At 46.5% G+C, this 19,175-nt stretch overlaps 1 protein-coding gene across 1 annotated transcript in view; it reads right to left on the bottom strand.

Moving 5' to 3' along the window:
• LHFPL4 (LHFPL tetraspan subfamily member 4) overlaps positions 1-14,430 on the bottom strand; it is a 154,137-nt gene extending 139,707 nt beyond the window's left edge. The window contains exon 1 of the mRNA XM_073644791.1: positions 13,396-14,430. Within this exon, the coding sequence (XP_073500892.1) occupies positions 13,396-13,801 (406 nt within the window). The 5' untranslated portion in view covers positions 13,802-14,430. The remainder of the gene's footprint in view (positions 1-13,395) is intronic.
• Between the last annotated feature and the right edge of the window lie 4,745 nt (positions 14,431-19,175).

Genomic DNA, 19,175 nt, shown 5'->3' on the forward strand with positions numbered 1-19,175 from the left:
GATGGATGCACAGCACACGGGTCTGTCCTGGTCTTGTGATGGATGCACAGCACACCGGTCTGTCCTGGTCTTGTGATGGACGCACAGCACACCTGTCTGTCCTGGTCTTGTGATGAACGTAGAGCGCACCTGTCTGTCCTGGTCTTGTGATGGATGCACAGCACACCTGTCTGTCCTGGTCTTGTGATGGACGCACAGCACACCTGTCTGTCCTGGTCTTGTGATGGACGCACAGCACACCTGTCCGTCCTGGTCTTGTGATGGATGCACCGCACACCTGTCTGTCCTGGTCTTGTGATGGATGCACAGCACACCTGTCCGTCCTGGTCTTCTGATGGACGCACAGCACACCTGTCCGTCCTGGTCTTGTGATGGACGCACAGCACACCTGTCTGTCCTGGTCTTGTGATGGATGCACAGCACACCTGTCTGTCCTGGTCTTGTGATGGATGCACAGCACACCTGTCTGTCCTGGTCTTGTGATGGACGCACAGCACACCTGTCTGTCCTGGTCTTGTGATGGACGCACAGCACACCTGTCCGTCCTGGTCTTGTGATGGACGCACAGCACACCTGTCCATCCTGGTCTTGTGATGGATGCACAGCACACCTGTCCGTCCTGGTCTTCTGATGGATGCACAGCACACCTGTCTGTCCTGGTTTTGTGATGGACGCACAGCACACCTGTCTGTCCTGGTCTTGTGATGGACGCACAGCACACCTGTCCGTCCTGGTCTTGTGATGGATGCACAGCACACCTGTCCGTCCTGGTCTTCTGATGGATGCACAGCACACCTGTCTGTCCTGGTTTTGTGATGGACGCACAGCACACCTGTCTGTCCTGGTCTTGTGATGGACGCACAGCACACCTGTCCGTCCTGGTCTTGTGATGGATGCACAGCACACCTGTCCGTCCTGGTCTTCTGATGGATGCACAGCACACCTGTCTGTCCTGGTTTTGTGATGGACGCACAGCACACCTGTCTGTCCTGGTCTTGTGATGGACGCACAGCACACCTGTCTGTCCTGGTCTTCTGATGGATGCACAGCACACCTGTCTGTCCACCACATGTCCAGGACTGAGTTTTATCCCTGGAAGAAAACCATGAAGCTTCCTTTGAACGATAGCAAGCAGAGATCTATGAGAAGCGTTGGCGACTTGTATCACATTTTATTACGGAAAGCTTTATTTGAAGGCGCTGGATACCCCTTTAACTGCTCCTTTACACAATCATGGAGATTAGTAAGTCACATATTTGCCTTTGCAGCTTCAGCTAAAATCTGATCATACAACTAATTAATTCACCCGCATTCAGGCAGGAGCATCGTTTCGCCGACCTCCCTGGGGGCCATTGAGAAGTGGAACCAAGAGCCACGGAGACTCGGAGCTAGTGAGATTGATCTCACATTCAATAGCTTCATTTACCCGGCCACCTAATTGCCATTACATTCAAATTAAAAGCAATATGCTGGCTGTAATTAGCTACCTGGCTTATTCCCCTAGCTGGGTCTCCATGATTCTTACAGTCGATTGTATATCACGTTAAGATTTTTTTTTTTTTTAACTTTTCCAAACTTTTCTCATTGCATTTCTTACCTAAGTGCGATGCCCAGGGATCCGCGCTTCATGCCAACGCCTCGTCCTAACCTTCTCTCCAAAACAGTCAATATAATCACTTATCCCAGCAGACAGCGTGCGGCTCATTACGCCGGCCACATCTTCCAATCGCTCTGCTTACTGGCAGGTACGTCTCCAAAATGTAATTAATCTTTCCGTCCTCTACGTAAGTTCCCATAGCGTTCCTATCTATCAGGAAGTACGTGGAGAACAGGCACTTAAAATGCCAAGACCAATTAAGACGGAGACGCTTAGCGGCTTAACATATTCTGTGATAAGTTTGTGACTGGCGGATGATACATACGTCTCATGGTGGCATCAGGAGCCTTGTTGGGTACGTATCATACTGGCCGGGATCTATAATGATGCATTGGAGATTTATTTCGATTTTGATCAATAGATTGTTCAGGAGCCACTTACTGAGCAGTGAAGGTTGATTGCAGAACTTAAAGGAAATCTCCAGTCAACAAGGACAAATTGTGAATTCACACATCCGTGTTTTGTGCACTGCAAGAACCGGCCACGGGTATCCTGACCCAACCGTCATAGGCATATATGAGGGTGCCGAATTTGGATCAGGACACCAGCGCCCGGTCCATGCACCATGGTCCATACTCAGGCCACAAAACACTATTCACTGTAACAATTCGTGTAGCAACTAATCGCTGTTAACACATATTTAAAAAAAAAAAAAACTTTAAGAAAATATTGACTTTTCTACTACTCTAGGCCACCAGGGATTTAAAACTGTGGCTATCAATCCCCCCAGACCACCTGATAAAGGATACTTACCTTTCCATTACTCTACACAGATAAAATACTTCTCCTCTACCCTAGACCCCGTGGATTCAAAAGTTTGCCTATCTACTACACTAGACCACCAGGGTAGATATTTACCCAACACCACAGACCTAGGAAACAGAACTAATTCTTTGTTACCATAGATCAGAAAGGATATGGACAATAACCTATATTCTACCCCAAACCACTAGGGAATGAAAAATGTGCGTATTCACTACCCTAGACCACCAGAGTAGAGGAAATGTATCCATCCAACCCCCTAGATCACCCTGGAAAGAAAAATAATCTATATTGTACTACAGAACATAAATCATACAGACAGTAACCTCTGTGCTAATGTAGACCTGTTACACACCTGTCCCAGATCCAGGCTTTGCTCCCCTCACCCCAGTCTGCTGAACTCTGTTGTGCTCCATATTGGGCTTTGCAAACGTCCTGTGTGATCCCATGTGATCATCTGCCTGGGCCTATATAAGGCTCGCCAAGGCATGCACCTGTGTATTGGTATTAAGACTTTCCAGTTGCTCCGGTGTTCTTTCTGCTACCTGTTTCTGGTCTTCCAGGACCTCTGCTAAGTGTCCACCTGCAGCAGCAAGGACATGTCCTGACCACCTACAGCTTCCACGACCTCTACTACCTGTTTCCTGTCTTCCAGGACCTCTGCTAAGTGTCCACCTACGGCTCCCAGGACGTCTCCTGTCTGCTAGCGGCTTTCAGGACCTTTTCTACCTGTTCCTGGTCTTCCAGGACCTCTGCTACTGGTTCCCGGTCTCCTGTCCACCTGCAGCTTCCAGGACCTCTGCTACGTGTCTGCAGTCTCCATAACCTCTGGTACCTGTTCCCAGTCTCTTGACCGCCTGCAGCTTCCACGACCTCTACTACCTGTCTGAAGTTTCCAGGAGCTCTGCTACCTGTCTGCAGATTCCAGGAGCTCTGCTACCTGCCTGCAGTACCCATTTTGCAACTCCTGTCTGTCTTCGGCCTTCTGTACCTCTGCTACCTGTCTGCAGTCTCCATGACCTCTGCTACCTGTTCCCAGTCTCTTGACCACCTACAGATTCCAGGACCTCTGCTACCTGTCTGCAGATTCCAGGACCTCTGCTACCTGTCTGCAGATTCCAGGACCTCTGCTACCTGTCTGCAGATTCCAGGACCTCTGCTACCTGTCTGCAGATTCCAGGACCTCTGCTACCTGTCTGCAGATTCCAGGACCTCTGCTACCTGTCTGCAGATTCCAGGACCTCTGCTACCTGTCTGCAGATTCCAGGATCTCTGCTACCTGCCTGCAGATTCTAGGATCTTTGCTACCTGCCTGCAGATTCCAAGACCTCTACTACCTGTCTGCAGTTTCCAGGAGCTCTGCTACCTGTCTGCAGATTCCAAGACCTCTGCTACCTGCCTGCAGTACCCATTTCGCAACTCCTGTCTGTATTCAGCCTCCTGTACCTCTGCTACCTGTCTGCAGTCTCCATGACCTCCGCTACCTGTTCCCAGACTCTTGACGGCATGCAGCTTCCAGGACCTCTGCTACCTGTCTGCAGCTTCCACGACCTCTGCTACCTGTCTGCAGCTTCCACGACCTCTGCTACCTGTCTGTAGTACCCATTTCACAACTCCTGTCTGTACCTCTGCTACCTGTCTGCAGCTTCCACGACCTCTGCTACCTGTCTGCAGCTTCCACGACCTCTGCTACCTGTCTGCAGTACCCATTTCACAACTCCTGTCTGTACCTCTGCTACCTGTCTGCAGCTTCCACGACCTCTGCTACCTGTCTGCAGCTTCCACGACCTCTGCTACCTGTCTGCAGCTTCCACGACCTCTGCTACTTGTCTGTAGTACCCATTTCACAACTCCTGTCAGTCTTCGGCCTCCTGTACCTCTGCTACCTGTTTTCCTCCAGTCTCATCTGCCTGCTGCTCCGTGGCCTATGTGCTCACCGGGACCCTGGGCTTTGAGGATCCACCTCCCCTAGTGAGCCTGACAAGACCACCAGTGATTCAAAAGTTTGCCTTTTCACTACCTAGACCACCAAGGCAGAGGACTTTAAAACATCTATCAGTCTAGACCCCAAGAAAGCAGAACTATTCCCTGCATTACCACAGATCATAAATGATACAGAAAATAACCTCACTTCTACCCTAGACCACCAGAGATTCAAAAATCTGCTTATCCACTACGCTAGACCACCAGGGTAAAGGACATTTATAAATTGATTACCCAAGACCACCAAGGATGCAGAACCAATCCTCATTAATCCATTATATGAGATCATAAAGGATACAGACAATAACCTTATCTTTACCCTCGACCACAAGTAAAAGGAACAAAAGCCAGCTATCACAGTAGACCACCAGTGTAGCGGAAATAAACCCCTCTGCTACCACAGACCACAAAAAAGGTGCAGACAATAACCTTTCATCTACTCCAGACCACCAGGAAATGAAAAAAAAAAATAACGATCCATCCCCCTAGACCCCCAGGGGTAGCAGAAAATTCATAAAAATGGCAGCATATGTAAGCCAAGTGTAAAGTGATAGAAAAGTTATTATTTGAAGTGATGTCACCCTTTAAATATTAAAAATACCATTGTTTTTCATTTCGAAATTATCCATTCAAGGGAATGAGACTAAGCTGCAATACCAGTCACTGCCTGTAGCCCAGAGTGGCAGTGTTGCTGGAAGAAAGCAGCCATTTTTTTTGCTAATTTCCTACTATCCCTTTAAGTATTACATACGTGCGATCCTCCGTAGCTTCTGCGTCATGTGATTCGCTCTTGTGTTTGGTAATAACCATATATTTTATGTGTTTTATAATAAACTCAGTAAAAAGCTGAGACTGGGGAATTATTCTGTTCCAATGATCGCCCTGGGTATTGTAAAAAGCTTGTGCTTATTATCTAATTTTGCTCTGTAATTATTTTTCTCCATAAAAACGCTCATTCATTAGCGACCACACAGGCACAGGCCGGCGCCGGTTCTCCGCTGTGATGCGTCGTGCCGCCCTCCTACAGGTACGGCCGTGGGTTCAGGTGTCGACTAGATTTTCCTCCTCTTCTGATAACCCTCCCTATCTGATATTTAGGGTTAATTCTTACTATGTAAGTTGGGGGTACACTCATGAAAGAATAGATATCACCCCTCATCTGCAGGTTAACTCTCTGCCTTTGAAAACAGGGTATTAATTCACCTTAAAAGGGTTGTCTACTTTTTGGAATCTGACCTGCAGTACCCAAGAATGGCCACTACCCAGTGTATGTCGCTATGGTGTCTGGCTCTATATATTGTGTGCTGGTAACAACTGATCCGTTAGAGGGGTTTCATCCCTATCCTACCTATCATGTTTATCTTATCTGGACAACCCCTTTAAGAAAAAAAATGTTTAATCCACCTTCCCATACTCTTTCAATCTTTATTCATTCATCCATGTGTTTAGTGTGAAGCAGAGACATGTGGTACCTCCCCTATAACCAGTATGACCTTCCCTTGTTTTCTTCTGTTCCTCGGGGGCGGGGCAAGATCTTTTAAAAGTTCCTTAATTGGGTTATTCCAGAATTGAATGTTTTTAAGTTTCCGGCTTCTCCCTGTGCTGCAGAGATATGAAAAGTGCCGTGCAGAGATCATGGTGCCCTAGAGAAAATAGAACTACTGGAGGACATAGGTGAAAACAGACACATAGAATGGGGTATTGTTTATTTTTGGGGGGGTTTACTGCAGAAAATCCTTTAGTTTACGCTACAATTGGAGTCAAAGTGTCCACAAAACTCCCTGTGTGGCCACAGAACCAGTGTCTCCTGCAAATCTATATGCTCAACATAACTTTTCCCGGCTTTACAGCACCCACAGGAACGAGGACCCGCATGGGTGCCACGCAAGGTTTACACTGTGCAAGCGCCAACAGCGAGACAGAGAGGTGGACGACTGCAGGGACGAAGCAGATTCCACAGTCCCCGCAGAAACTGTCAGGAGGGTATGTCTGCCCTACTACTGGAGATGACTGACATGGGCTAAAACTCAGAAGTCCCTAAAATCTGTCCTGCTCCTGACTAATACTTAGCTGGACTAATACTGTACAGGACTAAGAGTGACTAATACTGAACGGGACTGAGCAGGACTATTACTGTGCAGGACTATTACTGTGCAGGACTATTACTGTGCAGGACTATTACTGTGCAGGACTATTACTGAGCAGGACTAATACTGAGCAGGACTAATACTAAGCCCGACTGAGCAGGACTAATACTGAGCAGGACTAATACTATGCAGGACTAATACTGTGTAGGACTAATACTATGCAGGACTAATACTGTATAGGACTAAGAGCGACTAATACTGAACAGGACTGAGCAGGACTAATACTGTACAGGACTAAGAGTGACTAATACTGAACGGGACTGGGCAGGACTATTACTGTGCAGGACTATTACTGTGCAGGACTATTACTGTGCAGGACTAATACTGAGCAGGGCTAATACTATGCAGGACTAATACTAAGCCTGACTGAGCAGGACTAATACTGAGCAGGACTAATACTATGCAGGACTAATACTGTGCAGGACTAATACTATGCAGGACTAATACTATGCAGGACTAATACTATGCAGGACTAATACTGTACAGGACTAAGAGCGACTAATACTAAACAGGACTGAGCAGGACTAATACTGTGCAGGACTAATACAGTGCAGGACTATTACTATGCAGGACTAATACAGTGCAGAACTAATACTATGCAGGACTAATACTGTACAGGACTAATACTGAGCAGGACTATTACTATGCAGGACTAATACTGTGCAGGACTAATACAGTGCAGGACTAATACTATGCAGGACTAATACTGTACAGGACTAAGAGCGACTAATACTGAACAGGACTGAGCAGGACTAATACTGTGCAGGACTAATATTGTGCAGGACTAATACTAAGCAGGACTAATACTAAGCCTGACTGAGCAGGACTAATACTGTGCAGGACTAATACTAAGCAGGACTAATACTAAGCCCGACTGAGCAGGACTAATACTGAGCAGGACTAATAGTATGCAGGACTAATACTTAGCAGGACTAATACAAGCAAGACTAATACTAAGCAGGACTGAGTAGGATTAATACTGAGCAGGACTAATACTATGCAGGACTAATACTGTGCAGGACTAATACTGTGCAGGACTAATACAGTGCAGGACTAATACAGTGCAGGACTAATACTGTACAGGACTAAGAGCGACTAATACTGAACAGGACTGAGCAGGACTAATACTGTGCAGGACTAATATTGTGCAGGACTAATACTAAGCAGGACTAATACTAAGCCAGACTGAGCAGGACTAATACTGTGCAGGACTAATACTAAGCAGGACTAATACTAAGCCCGACTGAGCAGGACTAATACTGAGCAGGAATAATAGTATGCAGGACTAAAACTGAGCAGGACTAATACAAGCAAGACTAATACTAAGCAGGACTGAGTAGGATTAATACTGAGCAGGACTAATACTATGCAGGATTAATACTATGCAGGACTAATACTGTGCAGGACTAATACAGTGCAGGACTAATACTATGCAGGACTAATACTGTACAGGACTAAGAGCGACTAATACTGAACAGGACTGAGCAGGACTAATACTGTGCAGGACTAATATTGTGCAGGACTAATACTAAGCAGGACTAATACTAAGCCCGACTGAGCAGGACTAATACTGTGCAGGACTAATACTAAGCAGGACTAATACTAAGCCCGACTGAGCAGGAATAATACTGAGCAGGACTAATAGTATGCAGGACTAATACTGAGCAGGACTAATACAAGCAAGACTAATACTAAGCAGGACTGAGTAGGATTAATACTGAGCAGGACTAATACTATGGAGGACTAACACTGAGTAGGACAAATATTAAGCAGGACTGAGCAGGACTAATACTGAGCAGGACTATTACTGAGCAGGGCTATTACTGAGCAGGGCTATTGCTAAGTAGGACTAATACTGAGCAGGACTAATACTAAGCAGGACTGAGCAGGCCTAATACTGAGCAGAACTAATACTATGCAGGACTAATACTGAGTAGGACAAATATTAAGCAGGAATAAGCAGTACTATTACTCAGCAAGACTATTGCTAAGCAGGACTGAGCAGGATTAATACTGAGCAGGACTATTGCTCAACAGGACTATTTCTGAGCATGACTAATACTAAGGAGGTCTAATACTGAGCAGGACTAATACTCAGCAGGACTAATGCTAAGCAGGACTAATACTAAGCAGGACTAATACTGAGCAGGACTATTACTGAGCAGGATTAATGCTAAGCAGGACTAATGCTAAGCAGGACTAATACTAAGCAGGACTATTACTGAGCAGGACTAATACTAAGCAGGACTAACACTGAGCAGGACTATTACTCAGCAGGACTAATGCTAAGCAGGACTGAGCAGGACTAATACTGAGCAGGACTAATACTGAGCAGGACTAATACTGAGCAGGACTGGGCAGGACTAATACTAAACAGGACTGAGCAGGACTAATACTAAACAGGACTGAGCAGGACTAATACTAAACAGGACTAATACTGAGCAGGATTAACACTGAGCAGGACTAATACTGAGCAGGACTGAGCAGGACTAACACTGAGCAGGACTAATACTGAGCAGGACTAACACTGAGCAGGACTAACACTGAGCAGGACTAACACTGAGCAGGACTAATACTGAGCAGGACTAATACTGAGCAGGACTGGGCAGGACTAATACTGAGCAGGACTGGGCAGAACTAATACTAAACAGGACTGAGCAGGACTAATACTAAACAGGACTGAGCAGGACTAATACTAAACAGGACTGAGCAGGACTAACACTGAGCAGGACTAACACTGAGCAGGACTAATACTGAGCAGGACTAACACTGAGCAGGACTAACACTGAGAGCATTTGCTGATAAATGTTTTACACCGAGCTCCGTGTCTTTGTGATGTTGCCGGCAGCTAATAATAGTCTGCTAAGCACTGGAAGAAGATGCGCTTCACAACGTCTTGGACAGAAGAACAGATGGCACGTCAGAAGCAGCTGATATTTGTGCGCCAACATATCTGTTTGGCAGATATTTCTAGACTAAATTAAATCTTGAGTCAAAATGATAGAGAGACATGTACCCCATTAGAGGTACCCGGGGATTAGATAACAGGGCCTTTTTTTTTTGGTTCCCGAAACAGCACCACTCTTGTCCATGAGCTGCAATACCACATACAGCCTGAGGACAAGAGTGGCGCTGTTCCTAAAAAAAAAAAATATCTTCTTTGTGTTGGGTAATACCTGAGAGTTGACTATTGGTTCAGGATTGAATATGGCTCTAATTCTGCACGGATTTGGGAAGTAATAATACAATTTAGGACTTTGCCATTAGGATACGGTGAAGCAGCAGTGATGACTGGTGTCTGGTAATTGTTACGGATGGCGGTAGTGTTACTTTTCCAGGATGATGAGGTTGGAATCCGTGCTTCTTCTCTACCTCTATGACTCATGATATAACAATGGGGGGGTGGGAGGCGATGAGAAGAGCCGCTATCTCGCTGTTACTATGCCTCGATGGCGCGTTACTCGGGATGCATTTGATGTGTGAAGCGATTAACCCTCTAGTGGCCGGGTACAGATCACATTTGGAATACTAATACTGATATAAAAAATGGTAAATGACAATCGTTGGCGATAAGTGTAAGAAAAACCTATGAAAATCGTGCCGCATCCACAATGTGTGCACTAAAGGGGAATCTATAGATCCATGCAGCACCTCAAATAAAGAAAAAAAAAGGTTTTGTTTTTATTATTAGGGACATCTCATGAAGCCCCCTTTCTATTTACCTGATTAGGACATATGGATGTCATATAGAAGCCCCATTTATTAGCCTGGGTGGAGAGACTATGGAGGACCCAGCCTCTTTAGGCATTACATACTGTATCTGCCCATTGATTTGAAAGGCTGGCTTGTAGTACCACATTTCTCCAGTAGTGGCCACTGCAAGGAAATGGTAAAGCTGATCCCTGAAGCTGCACCTGCAGCGATCAGACGATTGAGGGGGCTGGCTTCAATTTTAAGAGGGAGTTCTGTTGATGAGATAATCAGTCGTTATCTTATGTGACGCCCCTTCCAAATAATAGGTCGTGTAGGTTAAGTAGACGCTAAACGTGGTAAGATGCATAGAGTATATATGAGAGTCCATATGATATATGGACGCCATTGAGTTGTGTTCCTTCCTTTATGTGCCAAAAAAAGAGATTCTCCTTTGCTCTGGGGCACATGGAGTAGACGGGAATTTCTATAGAATGGGGCCATGCAATTCTACGTTTAACATGTAGTGGCCGCTAATAAGACCGGCGGCGATCCCCTGATCGTCTCATTGGCTTGATGCCCCCTCTTTAAAGGGGCCTTTTTGCAATGGAATAAAGCTTTAATCTACAATGGTAGAACCAGTGACAAAAATGTAACCTACCGTCCTGACACCCGCCGGTAAAGAAGACGCGTTCCATGCTATTCTGAAAAGCCAGATCCCACGGGTGCCCCTCCAGTAATCATCCCTATAAGACGGAGCATGTCGTATGTAGGATCACCTGCTTTATTTATAGTCGGAGTGACCTCATTTTTCAATGGAGAGATTCCCCGTCACTACTTTTCCTGCAAATGCGGTGTTTACACTCGATCCTAATACAATCAGGGGATTTCGTAAAAACCACCGCACGTCGGTGTATTTAGCAAATGATTATCTCAGCAATGGCGGACAGAAGGTAAGCTTTCCACATTAGCCTTGTGTGTATATACCCCAGCAATTACCAGTCAGTGATGTCAGAAGGCACCAAAATATTTGCATGTTAGGGTGACGTCATGCATTTATGATGTATGTTCCCTAGGTCGGTGCCATCTGGAAATATACCATATATACGCACCTTTAGGCAACCCTTGGAAAGAGGGGGGATCCTGATCTATTAGCCAAATTTGCATCTAGCATAGTACTACTCTCTGGGGATTGATGGCACCAGCATTCAATGAAACCAGTAGATCCTTACTGGTTCTAATGGGAGGGGAAAAAAGCATTTGCATTGGGATTTCACTAGTGATGGTATCTGATTATGTGCAGGACCCATCAGTGGCAAAACTATAGGGGGTCCAGAGGTAGAAGTAGCCCCTGGGCTTGGTGCTGGCACATGATTTGAACTAATGCAAAAAAAAACACATCATCCTATGCCGTAAAGATGTGCATTACTCCAATGCTACATTAAAAATGCATGCACTTATATATATATATATATATATATATATATATATATATATATATGCTCCAAATGAGTCAATAAGGCATCCCAAGCCTGTATACAAGGAATTATTCATGCTGTATAGATTATGAGTATCCATTGTGCGTGACTCTAATGCCACCTTGTAAAAAGCAGCTCTGTCAATCATAGCTGACAACATTTGGATGCATATTTCGATCACTTTTAGCAGCAGAGGAGACATATCTCTAGATAAGGGGTATTGCACTAATAAACTTTTGGAACTAGGTGTCCATTAGAAAAAAACAATAACCAGAATTAATAGTATCCATATTGGATTGTTATCAGCTTTCCACAAGGGAAATAAGTCACTTTTGAATCAGTCTTCACTTCACTTCTGGAATTCTATTCATTCTATTCATGTACCAGGAAGAATGGGAGAGTGAAACCTAGCTGGAGAAAACTGGGGTTTCCCTTTGAAAACCAAGGACTTTTCGTTTTTGTTTTTTTTCTGCACTGCTAGGCAACCCTACAAGTTAAGGATTTTTACAAAATGAAGCTCCTTTAAAAAAAAAAAAAAAAAAAAAATTGCCGGAATTAAATAGCAACTTGTCATCTTTGGTAATTAATGCTAAGACAGGAAAGCTGTAAATCAATTTACATGTGAAACATGAAATAGTAAGATGTCATTACTGGGTTCGCTCTGTCATTTGTCACTCTGTAACCACTGAGTCAGTCCTATACTCTCTGAAGGTAATACCTTCCATTTACATTATAGTGCACCTTTCATTTTTTTCCCTCCATCTGACTATATATGACTAATGACTGTTTCCAGACACAAGAAGGGGCTTTTACTAGAACTCTGCACCTTGTCTCTATACCAAACCTCCTATAATGAAAACCATCAATCAGCCGCAATCCACACTGCCATTCAACTTCCAGCCAAATGACTCTTTGTAGACTCCAACTTCGGAGCGGTGTTATACGACCAGATACATGCATGCACTTACAATCAATAAATAGTATTAGTGCTTGCAAAACTGGCCCCCAAAAAAAGATTATGTGACCATTTAGCTGCCAGGGGGTTGCATTTTCTTAACCCAACCCCAGTCTTATGACTCCCCTCTAAATCCAGGCTGTATGTAGCCACATCATTCAATGCTGCAGAAGAAAAGAATGGGAAAGTAGATGATCCTATAAGAAGAAACCACAATATTGGCTCTTTAAGGAACCATTGTGACCATAGAAGTAGTAAAAACCCATGAACAGTTGACTACTTTGTCATTAAATCCCCAATGGGTTCACTTTTCTGAAACCAATATGATTGCACATGGAATAAACCAATTTGATAAGAACTTTGAACTTAATGACTATTGCAAGTAAATAAAAGTTGACCATGAAATATTAGAGATGTCCTGCAGGTGCATATGGAGGAGAATTAACCAACTCAGGAGCAGCAATCATAGGACCATAGACAAGAGGAAGGGTAGAATGAATATAACAATTGATTAGATCTAGGATTAGAGATTTAAGGAAATCCTGCAATGGAATCTTATTGCATTGTTTACCTTTCTTGATACAAATAAATAAATAAAGAACTGGAAGCCATTTCCACCCAAGCCCTAAGCATCAATTAAAGGGTGATTGCAGCCATTGCAACCTATAGATAGTGAACCCCTCTTCCCATTGACAGCCATAGTGGATGTGGCTTCCCCCTTACCTGCAAACAGCTGCATCCAGGCGCAGATCTTGTACACAGTGGCTGTGTTGCAGAAGAAGAAGAGGGCAAAGCAGGTGATGCAGCCCAGGATCAGCACCATGGACAGCAGCACAAAAAACGCAGCTGCCTTGAAAGCTCCTGAAGGAATGGTGCTGAAATCTGTGAACGATCCCCTGCAGGTGAACTCTCTGTTGCCTGCTCCATTGCCTACACAGTAGTGGAAAAGCCCAAAGTAGCCAGGCTTGGGTGTATTGACACTGTCCCCTATCCAGTAGGGCTGTATGAAGACCACCACATTGATGATGGCAAAGCAGATGGTAAAAATGGCCCATAGGACGCCTATGGCTCTGGAGTTCCTCATGTAATTGTCATGGTAGAGCTTGGAGGCTTCTTGGGAAGGGAGCATCTTGGCAGGAGATCACTGGACACAACAACCCTATGACAAGTGGCTATGCAGATTGCCCATGCAACCTTAGCCTTGGCATGCAGTTTGTTGGAGATGGAGATGATCCCCAGGTGGAGCAGGATTCCAGCACTAGACTCCTGGAGAGGATGGAGAGAGAGGTACCCAGCTAATCAGACATAGCAGAGTCCCTGGGAGCAACATAAATGACAGATGCCCTGGGTAGCAGAGCTGGAGAGAAGCAGAGTAATGCTTAGTGATGCCACAGACCCTTGCCATCTGTGGGGGGGGGGGGGAGAGAGAGAAAATAGCAGTGTCAATGCAACGGCAGAGACTTGGCTGACTTCATCCCTCCCTGCAGCTGCTGGGACTCCATCTTTGCTGTGCTTCCTTCTGCTGCCTGCTGCGCGCTCCCGAGCCTGTGCGCGCCCCCGCTATAATGCAGATTTGGGCAGAAGGAAAAAAAAAATGAAAAGAAGGGGGACTATTTCCCAGGCAGCCCTGGGCTTTAAAAGCTCTGATCTCATCTGTTTTCTGATCAAATCATTGGCACAATAAGAATGCAGCCAAAGCAGATAGCATTGCATTCACACAGAGCATAGTGACAAGCATTGGAGCCTTCCTCCATCCATCACCCCCCCCCCCCCACCCCCATAACCAGTGCCATAATAATAATCCTCCTGGCAGGAAGAGGCAGGTAGTATTAGATCACAGCAAGGAGTCTCCTATAATAATTACATCTCCAGCCAGACACAGGGTGGCCAGACTGACTGTGACCAAGGCATTGGCTTAGCTGTGCTGCTCAGACAGCCCTCTCTCACTGTGCAGTGCCAGACTGGTGATGTGATGTGGCATATGCCCACTAGGGGCCAGGAAAGACCACTGATCCTGTTCATCTTCATTAGACATAAATACATAGAATTTCACTCCGGTGTCTGACAATTATTCCATCTGTATTCATCTTCCTAATGATGTGGACTGGCATAATATTTGGATATCTTATTATATAAAGGCACCAGGAATGAGCAGACTGGAAAAAGCCTTGGATGGCATCAAATACATTGTAACTGCATCATTTATGCAAATATAAATAAGGACCCCCCTCTCCTAAAATAAATCCTTTAAGGGCTCCAATAATTTGTATCCAATCTTCTTCTGCTTAGTGTGGTTCCTCCATACAGGGGGACAGGTTATCTTTTAAGCGGTGTAGGTAAAGTTGCATTATTGGGTTCCCAGCTGAAAAGCTGCCTTCCCTAAATTCATCAGTTGGAGCTATAATTTACCTCTGGTGACTGGGGGAAGGGTATTGACAACTCATCATCTCACCTAACTTCCCCACCTGATCTGTCTATCACAATAAATGACATGACGCTTTCCGCTGAATCGGAAGTCCGCTGCCTCGGAGTAACCCTCGACTCTGCCCTGTCCTTCAAACATCACATCCAAGCTCTCATCACCTTCTGCCGCCTCCAACACAAAAATATCTCCAGAATCCGTCCTTTCACCAACCCTCAATCTACTAAAACGTTAATGCCCTCATCATCACCCACCTCGACTACTGCAATATGCTCCTCTGTGGCCTCCCTGCTAACGCTCTCGCACCTCTCCAGTCCATCCTTAACTCTGCTGCCCGACTAATCCACCTCCCTCCTCGCTATTCCTCAACTTCTTCCCTCTGCAATTTCCTTCACTGGCTCCCAATTTCCCAAAGTATCCAGTTCAAACTACTAACGCTGACCTACAAAGCCATCCATAATCTGTCTCCTCCGTATATCTCCGAACTAATCTCCCGATATCTATCCACACGTAATCTCCGGTCCTCCCAAGACCTTCTTCTCTCCTCCTCACTTATATGCTCCTCACCCAATCGCCTCCAAGACTTCTCCCGAGTATTCTGTGCCCCAACACGTCCGATTATCCACCACATTCAGTACTTTAAGACGGAACCTGAAAACCCATCTCTTCAAGAAAGCTACAGATTCCAATGACCACGCTGCCTGCTCACCACCACCGGAGCTGCCACCTCACCACCACCGGAGCTGCCACCTCACCACCACCGGAGCTGCCGCCTCACCCCCACTGGAGCTGCCACCTCACCACCACCGGAGCTGCCACCTCACCACCACCGGACCTGTCACCTCACCACCACCGGAGCGGCCTGATCACCACCACCGGAGCTGCCTGCTCACCACCACCGGAGCTGCCTGCTCACCACCACTGGAGCTGCCTGCTCACCACCACCGGAGCTGCCACCTCACCCCCACTGGAGCTGCCACCTCACCACCACCGGAGCTGCCACCTCACCACCACCGGACCTGCCACCTCACCACCACCGGAGCGGCCTGATCACCACCACCGGAGCTGCCTGCTCACCACCACCGGAGCTGCCTGCTCACCACCACCGGAGCTGCCACTTCACCACCACCGGAGCTGCCGTCTCACGCCCACACCGGAGCTGCCGCCTCACCCCCACACCGGAGCTGCCACCTCACCACCACCGGAGCTGCCGCCTCACCCCCACTGGAGCTGCCACCTCACCACCACCGGAGCTGCCACCTTACAACCACCGGACCTGCCACCTCACCACCACCGGAGCTGCCTGATCAACACCACCGGAGCTGCCTGCTCACCACCACCGGAGCTGCCTGCTCACCACCACTGGAGCTGCCTGCTCACCACCACCGGAGCTGCCACTTCACCACCACCGGAGCTGCCGTCTCACGCCCACACCGGAGCTGCCGCCTCACCCCCACACCGGAGCTGCCACCTCACCACCACCAGAGCTGCCACCTCACCACCACCGGAGCTGCCACATCACCACTACCATAGCTGCCACATCACCACTACCAGAGCTGCCACATCACCACCACCGGAGCTGCCTCCTCACCACCACTGGAGTTGCCTCCTCACCACCACACCGGAGCTGCCACCTCACCACCACCAGAGCTGCCACCTCACCACCACCGGAGCTGCCACATCACCACTACCAGAGCTGCCACATCACCACTACCGGAGCTACCGCCTCAACACCACCGGAGCTGCCTCCTCACCACCACTGGAGCTGCCTCCTCACCACCACCGGAGCTGCCACCTCAACATCACCGGAGCTGCCACCTCAGCACCACCGGAGCTACCACTTCAGCACCACCAGAGCTACCGCCTCAACACCACCGGAGCTACCGCCTCACCACCACCGGAGCTGCCTCCTCACCACCACCGGAGCTGCCACCTCAACACCACCGGAGCTGTTTCCTCACCACCACCGGAGCTGCCACTTCAACATCCCCGGAGCTGCCACCTCAACATCACCGGAGCTGCCACCTCAACATTACCGGAGCTGCACCTCAACACCACCAGAGCTGCTGCCTCAACACCACCAGAGCTGCCGCCTCAACACCACCGGAGCTGCTGCAACCCCCTACCCTACTGTCTCCTTCTCATTACCCTGTAGACTAAGCCACAAAGGCAGTGACCTCTCCTTTCTGTGCCAGTCTGTCATGAAATAATTGTTGTACTAATAAGAAATAATAATAATAATAATAATAAGAAGAAGAAGAACAATAATAATAATAACTCTGGGTATCACAAATATCTGGCAGAAAAGTTGTCACTTACATTGTTCCCCTCCTCTTCTTTTTTCCTGGTGTAATTTCTGTGCAATTACCTAAATGGGTCCATTCCTGTCCATTTCTGCTACATATTGGGGTTGCATTGGTCAATTAAATCAATTTATTAAATTGATGCTGGTAGTAGAAAATGACCAGTATTACCTAAATGACTATAAAGCTTACAGTCATTCATAAACGGGGTCCTAGTATTTCATCTCTCATACCCTGTGTATTCTTTTGCAAGCAATATTGATTGGAAATGTCCTCATATTTTGTGTATACAGCTCCTATACAGACGGATATGGCCCTATGGTAAAGGGGCGAACAAATTATTGGGGCAACCTGTGCAACTGCATAGTGGCCTAGGAGGTAAGGGGCCATTACCAGCTACAAAGCAGGTGGAATTGTGCATTATGAGGAGCTATTGGGCTGCAAAGGGCCCATATTTTATTCTTGCACAGGGGCCCTCTCCTGTCTGTGTCCGCAAGTGCTATGGTATATATCTATACTATGGAAAACAGGGAAAGACATATTGAAGCTTCATGTCCATTTCCATCCTCCATATAATCCTCTTCCACTGCTATTAGTCTATGGAGGCAGTCAGTATTTGAATCATTAATTAATGTTAATGAATTTTAGAAATTCACATTATGTCAGCATTTTATAAGGCTTACGCGGGTCTGTGGCATGATGATTATTATTGATTTCAGAGCTTACATGGGTCCTCAACATGCATCGGTAATGAAAGAACAGGATCAATAGCAAAGGGGAATTGATAATCCTAAATTTTCACACCTTGAACAGACCTTTATGCATTGTATATAGGCAGGGGTGTAACTATAGGGAATGCAGGGGGCACCTGGATTTTAGGAGAGCCAAGAAAGTCTCTTTTTTTTTCCATAGACCAATACTATTAAAGACCAGTGATATTTGGGGGTCCAGTTGGACATTTTGCATTACGGCCCATGAGCTTACAGTTATGCCTCAATATGGGGGCTTCACACCTCATAGACAGTAATTGTTAGATCCCCCCGTTATAAATATTTATAGCGGTCAGACCTTTTTATCATAGCACTCTAAATCCCAGGCTTAGACATAGAGTTCAAGGGGTTTCCCACGATAGGGACAAAGGATAGGTGATAAATGCCTGATCGCTGGGATTACCACTGCTGGAATCCACACGATCACTAGAACGGGGAACCTGAGACCCCCATTGCTCCTCACTGCACAACAACAGTGAGAGGGAGCTTAAATAGAGAGCAGTTTAAAGGGGTATTGCAGCAGGATAGGTTATAGGCTTTAGATCGGTGGGGGTAGACCGCTGAGAACAATGATTAACAGAACGGGGCACTTTTATCCCTATTAGAATGGAGTTCTCGATCACAGCTCCATTCACTCCCTATGGGACTGCTGGAGAAAACCAAATACTGCGCTCTGATCATAAAGAATAACTGGAGCAGCAGTCAAGCACTCCATCCTAACAGGAATAAAAGTCATTAGGTATGCCGACCAGTGGGGGTCCCACTGATCAAAAAGTTATATAACCTATCCAATAATGGAACTTCCAACCAGAATACCCTTTGTTCCATTCAATGACACTGACCCCATTAATCCCATAGATTATAGATGGAGGAGCAAAATCATGCTCAACCCCTGCTTCATTTAAGCTCCCCCTCTCTGCCCTCCATCCCCTTATTAGTAGATGTCCCAGCATTCCGATCCTCTATGATCAGAGATTTATCACTTTTCCTTTGGCAAAGTGATAAAAA

Source organism: Phyllobates terribilis, unplaced genomic scaffold, assembly GCF_046119375.1.
Source record: "Phyllobates terribilis strain yellow unplaced genomic scaffold, ASM4611937v1 Scaffold_8__6_contigs__length_399053987, whole genome shotgun sequence".
In the NCBI taxonomy this organism is placed as follows: Eukaryota; Metazoa; Chordata; class Amphibia; order Anura; family Dendrobatidae; genus Phyllobates; species Phyllobates terribilis.